The sequence below is a fragment of the Diceros bicornis genome, chromosome 20 (genome assembly GCF_020826845.1).
Source record: "Diceros bicornis minor isolate mBicDic1 chromosome 20, mDicBic1.mat.cur, whole genome shotgun sequence".
In the NCBI taxonomy this organism is placed as follows: Eukaryota; Metazoa; Chordata; class Mammalia; order Perissodactyla; family Rhinocerotidae; genus Diceros; species Diceros bicornis.
In genome coordinates this window covers 22070178-22077544 of record NC_080759.1, presented here as the reverse complement: position 1 = coordinate 22077544, position 7367 = coordinate 22070178, and the positions used below count along the sequence as shown (strand labels likewise).

Here is a 7367-nt window from a genome sequence, read left to right as displayed (position 1 = left end):
CTCCTCCTCCAGCGCCCCCGCCGCGTCCCCCCCCCCCCCGCGCGCGCGCGCGCGCGCGCACACACACACACACACACACACACACACGCACGCCACCCCGGGCGTGCCGGCGCTGCCTGCGAGCGGCGGCGTGCAGGACTTGAAGTGGGTGTTCTTCCCCACTCCCCACCCCCGAAGCGTCGCCCCCACCCCCCGGCCCGGTCGCCTTCCCCCTCCCTCTCGCTCCTACGCAAATAAGAACTCGGCAATTCCCCTCCTGCCCCTTTGATTTCGGGCACCTCCAACAGATAATTGGGAAGGGTTTCCAGAAGGTGGGAAATGTCACCTGATTCACACTGAACTTTTAAAAGCTCCCCACCCCCAAGGAGACGCGCACACCCTCGCTCGCTGCCGCCCTCCCACTGCCCCACACACTGGGAGACCGCCCACCGCAAACCGCGGAGACCCCCGTCTAGATTTAAAGCGCGGCTGCGCCCGGCTTCTGACGTCCATTGAATCGCGCGGGCCGCCGGCGGCGAGCGCGGGGCTGTGCCGGGATCGCTGCGCCCTCAGCCGCTCGCCTCTGCGACGCGCGCCGCTCGCCCGAGCCACCCGCCGCCGCGCCCGCTCGCCGCGCCGCCGCGCTCCTCGCCCCGCGCCTGCCCCCAGGATGGTCCGTCCCAGGCACCAGCCCGGCGGGCTTTGCCTCCTGCTGCTGCTGCTCTGCCAGTTCATGGAGGACCGCAGCGCCCAGGGTAAGCGAGGGGGGATGCGCTGGGAGGCTCGGCTTGGGCAGGGGTTTGTACTTTTCTGTCGTCTCCACTTGGTCTGTTCTGAGCAACGCTGCTCTCAGAAGATGTTGGACCAACTTATCGACTCTGGGATGGAGAGAAGTGGGAAAACTGAAGGCAGTGACACTCTAGGACTGGGAGCCGAGTTTGGAGCGCGGTTATCCTAAAAGGAAAGGGAGTGAGCTGGAGTCGCTCATTAGTTAGGATTAGATGCTCTAAGTTCTGGACATTATGAGTTTAGATGTTATCTCCCCTGTTTGGCTCTGAAGAAAGAGACAAGCATCAGTAGCCTGGAGATTTCTGTCGACACATTTGCAATCTAACCTCTCTCCCTCCTACATCTTTTGGATACTTTTAAAAATGAGTGGGGGTCGGGGGGCATACTGAAATTTCTTTGATGGCTGGGGAACGTGATTTCAGAAACTTTGCCCAAACTTGGAAATGTGGGTGCTGAAAATTTTAGAGGGAAGTAGCTTTCTGCTTAGTGGACGCTTCTTCCAACCCCCTCCCCCAACCCCGAAAAGAAAAAAAAAAAAGACCCAAATTATTACCCCGAGTGTTTTGACTGGTTTACAGGTTTTTTCCCCTTTGCCTCATTCCTCTGTTAACTTTCTGTAGAACAGTGAGAAACCCACAACTGATTTAAATTCTGAGATGCATTAATAGCAAATTTCTAAACTTTATTTTTTAAAATTAGATTTATTTCAATTAGCCTTCGGGTAGAATTCTTTTTAAATAATAATAGCAGCTTGCGGTCCAGTTATTGTTAAAGTTATATAGATAATCCATGAGAAGTCTTTCTGAACAAAATCCGAACATTAAAAAGGGGGAAGGAGGAAAAATTACTTGCAAAGATTTCTTGGTAGGTGTGAGATAGGTATATGTTACCGTGAAATTGTAGGAAGACTCTCCCCCCTTTACTTTTTTCCCCTGCAGTTTTCTTGAGGCAGACGTGTAACTTGCCTTGCTTTAGAGTTAACATTTTAATTGTGTTGTAAACCGTCCCCCTGGGCACTGCCCCTCGCCGTCTGCACCGCACTGCTCCGAGTTGCCCGCCTTTCGGGGCGAGGCGCTGCCTGGGTGCGGGGGACGTGGGCGCCCGGGAAAGCAGCCCTCGGAGATTTCGAAAGATCGCGGTGGCCGCGGGCGTCCTCTGGGTCTGGCGGATTGCAAAACGGGCCCGTCGGGCGGGCTGCGCCTCGAGGTCGAGGCCGCGCGGGGCAGTTCCGGGCAGGGCCCGGTTGCTTTTTTGCTTTCATTTTTCACAAGTGCCTCTTGCTTGATCTGTTCCTGTGTGTGTGTGTGTGTGTGTGTGTGTGTGTCTGTCTGTCTGTGTCTGCCTCGCGCGCTCTCTCTTTCTTTCTCTCTCTCTCAAGTTCTCCTACTTTCTTAACCCCTGTCACAAATAATTCCCGTACCGCCTACATGAAACCAACATGTAAAAACATCCGTCGCATCCTGTTTTTGTCAGGTTCTTTAATCTGCTGTTCGAGTCGCTGCAGGTTATGAAATGGGACGAATAAAAGTAAACAGTCTAGTAAAAGTCAATGCAAGCTGCACGTGTTGTGTCTGGGTCACTGGTAACTGACATTGATATGGCTCGGGCGCTCTGGCTTCTCGCTCTCGCCCTCCCTCCCCCTCGCCCACCTCCCACCTCTTCAATCTGGGCTTTTTCACCCTTTCCCCACTCCTTCACTCCCTTCGATTTATTTTCTGCTTTTCTCTCCCGTCTGTCTCTTTTCCTCCTACACGCTCGCTCCCTCCCCATCTCCGCTGGTCCCCTAACCTTGCACGCCCCGCTACCTCCCTCCCCCTACCCCGTGCTCACTCACCCACCTCCCTACCCCTGTCTCGTCGCAGCTGGGAATTGCTGGCTCCGCCAAGCGAAGAACGGCCGGTGCCAGGTCCTGTACAAGACAGAACTGAGCAAGGAGGAGTGCTGCAGCACCGGCCGCCTGAGCACCTCGTGGACCGAGGAGGACGTAAATGACAACACGCTCTTCAAGTGGATGATTTTCAACGGGGGCGCCCCCAACTGCATCCCCTGTAAAGGTAGGATTCTTCCTCCCCAGTTTGCAGGCCTTCAGTAGAGGGCGTCTTACCCTCAGCTTCCCTACTGCCCAGCTGAAGTTTGGGACTAGGAGAGCTTTGTTCGTGGCTTCCCCCTGTCTTCCCCCAGCCCTGGTAAGCCGTTCGGGTTGCATCTTGCCTGTTACAGACTACAGGCAAAACAAGGTCGGCAGAGGTTCCGGGACTTCTTAGCCAAGCGTGGTGGTGAAGCCAGCTAACCTGCGCTCTTTGAGAGAGATTTGGGTATGGGGCGCAGCCCCACTGTCCGCCGCCTCGACTTCTAGGAGGGAGCCTAGGCCCCTCCGGCACAAACCCATGGCTGCATGATTGCGCAAGGAGCCCACAGACCTCCTGGCTGACCTGCATACTGCCTGGCCCTGGTTTTAATCCATGTCTCTTTCCAACTCGTAGAAACGTGCGAAAACGTGGACTGTGGACCAGGAAAAAAATGCCGAATGAACAAGAAGAATAAGCCCCGCTGCGTCTGCGCCCCAGATTGTTCCAACATCACCTGGAAAGGCCCAGTCTGTGGGCTGGACGGGAAAACCTACCGCAACGAATGTGCGCTCCTCAAGGCCAGATGTAAAGAGCAGCCAGAACTGGAAGTCCAGTACCAGGGCAAATGTAAAAGTAGGTCCTACCAGGCTCCCTCCTTCAGCTTTCTGCTTGAGGTAGACCCACTGGAAGACCCCTGAGGGATGATGTAGTCCACAATAAGAGCCTAACAGTAATAACAATGATCCCAAATAAAGGACCCCTTTTCTAACTTCTAAAGACTCCTTAAGAACACTGAAGGGACCAATGTAGAGTCATAGAGTCATAGATTTTCTCTTGTAAACCACAGGGCTCCCAAAGTGCTTTTTGAAAGCTGGATGCTTCCATTTTATGATTTCCTTGATAGTATCAAATTCTCTGTCCCTAAGGACCAGAAGGTGCCTATTCATGTGTGTTTCCTTCTTTGTTTCAGAGACCTGTCGGGATGTTAACTGTCCAGGCAGCTCCACATGCGTGGTGGACCAGACGAATAATGCCTACTGTGTGACATGTAACCGGATTTGCCCAGAGCCCGCCTCCTCTGAACAGTATCTCTGTGGGAATGATGGAGTGACCTACTCCAGTGCCTGTCACCTGAGAAAGGCCACCTGCCTACTGGGCAGATCGATTGGATTAGCCTATGAGGGAAAGTGTGTCAGTAGGTATTCTGGATTGAGGAAGGAAAAAAGAAAACAGGATCAAAAAGGCTAGTTCCAGTATTAAAACTGTGAGGTTAACCAATAAATAAGCCCAAAACCTCCCCAAAGGCACAGTTTCACCAAAGGGAGAAAAACTCTCCAGTTTGGGTAAACTGTCTTGACCACAGCATTCCTCAAAGAAACCATTGTCTTCCGGAAGCTATGGCATATATATTGAAATGCCAGCAAGAAACAGGAAACAATTTTCTGTCTTAGAAAACTTAGAACTCACTTGATTTTACACATTTTTTTAAGTGCTAGACTTGCTGGAAGCAAGAAATAATTACTTAACAGTTCCTCAAATCTGTTATCAGATTCTGATAACTGATGGAATTCTTTTTTAAAAGATCCCACTTGTGGGAAGTAATCAAACACATGTTTAACTCAAGGATACTGTGAAATCCTGTTCCAAAAAAATACTATTTTCATGCACTAATACAGTATGTAGGAAACTGGGGGTTTGTGTGTGTCTGTGTGTGTGTGTGTGTGTGTGTGTGTGTGTTTCAGTTTTATTTTCAAGCATTTTTTCATAATATTTCCATTACCCTCACTAGTGAGTATTAAGATATGTTATATGTTTATATGTTTATGTTGATAGGGGACTAGATAAAGGGAGAAAAGGGGAAAAGGGGAAATGGATTTACTCATCACAGGTGTATTATATCCTAGAAGCAAAGTCCTGTGAAGATATCCAGTGCACTGGTGGAAAAAAGTGTTTATGGGATTTCAAGGTTGGCAGAGGCCGGTGTTCCCTCTGCGATGAGCTGTGCCCTGACAGTAAGTCTGAGGAGCCTGTCTGTGCCAGTGACAATGCCACTTACGCCAGCGAGTGTGCCATGAAGGAAGCTGCCTGCTCCTCAGGTGTGCTGCTGGAAGTAAAGCATTCCGGATCTTGCAACTGTAAGTTTCATATTTAACCTTGCTGAAATGTAAGGCTTTCCCAGGCAAGCCCTAGGGAATGGAGATATAAAAAGCCCAGAAATCTCCCCATGTAAGCCCATTTCGGTTTAAGTTAGGTAGCTGCTAAATTTCACCAGCAATTCAGTAATCCACAGTAAAATTCCATGGAATGTTTCCTGGCTTTTAGGACTTGTCCAATGATCATCAACGGGGTTGCTCTACAAACCTATTTCCAGTCATTTGCCCCTAATTCTTTTGCTTTAGTAGTGTGCTTTGCTGTTTGCTTTATTAACACTTGAATCTAAACTAACTGCTTCAAAAGTTGTTTTTTTTTTTCTTTTTCAAAGACAGCTTTATAGTATCACACACGGGCTGCTGCTTTTCGCAGTTGCTTTTACTAACTGAATTAAGGACCCAAAGCAGTTATACCTAGAACACAAGAGCGCTTTTTATCTGATTTCAGGAATCTGCCCGTAAAACCTGAGCCATTGATTCTTCAGAACTTTCTGCAGTTTTTGACTTCATAGATTATGTTTTTAAAAAAAAAATTTTTTTAAACTTATTGCATAACAGCAGATGCCAAAAAAAAAAGCATCACACTGCAAGTCACATAAAAATGCAACGCTGTAATATGGCTGTATCAGAGGGCTTTGAAAACATACACTGAGCTGCTTCTGCGCTGTTGTTGTCCGTATTTAAACAACAGCTCCCCTGTATTCCCCCATCTAGCCATTTCGGAAGACACCGAGGAAGAGGAGGAAGATGAAGACCAGGACTACAGCTTTCCTATATCTTCCATTCTAGAGTGGTAAACCCTCCATCCATGTTCAGTGTTGATATAGCCTTTGGGCAAAAAAGAAAAAAAAAAAAGGAAAGAAAAGAAAAGAAAAAATATATTGTCCATACTGTAAATAAGTGTATGCTTATTTATTTGGGGGGAAAACGATACATAAAGGACCTTTGTCCTAAAGCTCTCTCCCAGGCCACCTTGTTACTCATTGGACCCGGAGAGGTGGTCATTGTGAGGTCTACTGGATGAGGCCCATAGTTGAGACTTGTAGACATTTATTTATACTGTGTCATGTTTTATAATTTATACATAAAATGTCTGGTTGACTGTACACCTTGTTTTTGAAGAAATTTATTCGTGAAAGGAAGAGCAGTTGTTATTTATTGTGAGGTCTCTTGCTTGTAAAGTAAAAGCTTTTTTTTTCCTTGTAAACCATTTAAGTCCATTCCTTACTATTCACTCACTCATCTGTCTCCCTTCATTTCACTGTTGTTAGACTCTTTTCCACTTTAACAAACTTGCATGTCAGTTTCTGTCATGTTTATTTATTGGATTCTCTGCTGCCTGTTCTGTACATACATGATCCCTCGGGTTTTGTTTACAAGGAATCTTGACTGACCAAAAGCCATTATAACTGACTCAAATAGAAGGTACAGAGGATACATCTTTGGGGAAACTCCTACTTCGGTTCTCTTGTTGTGATGAAGACATTTGCGAGAGAGGGGATGATAGCAATGTTAGAATTCTAGTAATGTACTTTTAAGATGTTACAGATCCAAAGAAATTGAGTGATATGGGTGTCGGGAAACTGAAGGAAGCGGAATGCTACACATTCAACCTTTCGTTAGGTGTTTCCTTTAAGCTAGTCTGCTGTACCTTTTAAATTAGTTCTTCTTCAACCAATGTGTCACTAAAAGTTATATCAAAGCTTTATCAGTTCAAGTTTCTTGCTTTTCATAATACTTTTTTCTGATGCAATTTTATATTTTCAAACATGGCAAGTTAAATATAAATTCATTTAAATATATAGTTTTGTACTTTTCTACCATGTAAATGTGCAATGTATATAAAAGTTATAATGTGTATTTGTAAATAAATGATGAGTGAAAAAATAAAAAAATTTTAAAAAGCCAATGGTCTCAATTGCTGATCATGTAAAAGAAGTTGTTTGGGCTTTTGAGTAAAAATGTGTATGATACATTTGCTGAGAAATATAGTTATCACTGAAATTGGTGGCCAGGACAGTAGAAGCTCCAAAGCAAAGTAAATTAGAAATTACCTCAGTAGAGTTCAAAAGATAAAAGGATGTGAGGTCCAGTAACCTCTTTGTAGGAGTAACAGCATACCTGTCACTAACCGTGCGAAGAAACAGACTGTAGGTATGGGTTCCTCCCTGCAGTGTACCAAGCCTGAAGTTTCCTCTTTAAAAAGACCATCTTCTTAGCTATCCTTGTTGCAAGCTCATCTCCATAGCCAGGGACACCCTTTATCTTTCTTCCTCTAAATAAAGTGGATCTTAGATCTTTAAAAAACATAGCACATCACAAGGAAAAGTGAAAATAGACTAATATTGGACAAGCACATTCTAGAAATCAGAATATCAAC

At 46.6% G+C, this 7367-nt stretch overlaps 1 protein-coding gene across 4 annotated transcripts; it reads left to right on the top strand.

Annotated features, from left to right (window-relative positions):
- The first annotated feature begins 318 nt into the window (after window positions 1-318).
- Window positions 319-6896, top strand: FST (follistatin). Of its 4 annotated transcripts, none has more exons than XM_058564101.1 (6): window positions 319-734; window positions 2631-2822; window positions 3252-3470; window positions 3808-4032; window positions 4742-4972; window positions 5679-5740. In XM_058564101.1, exons 1-6 carry the CDS (start codon window positions 650-652, stop codon window positions 5699-5701), a joined length of 975 nt encoding a protein of 324 aa, XP_058420084.1. In that variant the 5' UTR covers window positions 319-649; the 3' UTR covers window positions 5702-5740. The 4 variants fall into 4 exon arrangements, with proteins under 4 accessions (XP_058420084.1, XP_058420085.1, XP_058420082.1 ...); XM_058564102.1 differs by lacking the exon at window positions 5679-5740 and adding an exon at window positions 5436-5672 and having other exon boundaries at window positions 320-734; XM_058564099.1 differs by having other exon boundaries at window positions 322-734; window positions 4745-4972; window positions 5702-6896.
- The last annotated feature ends 471 nt before the right edge of the window (window positions 6897-7367 follow it).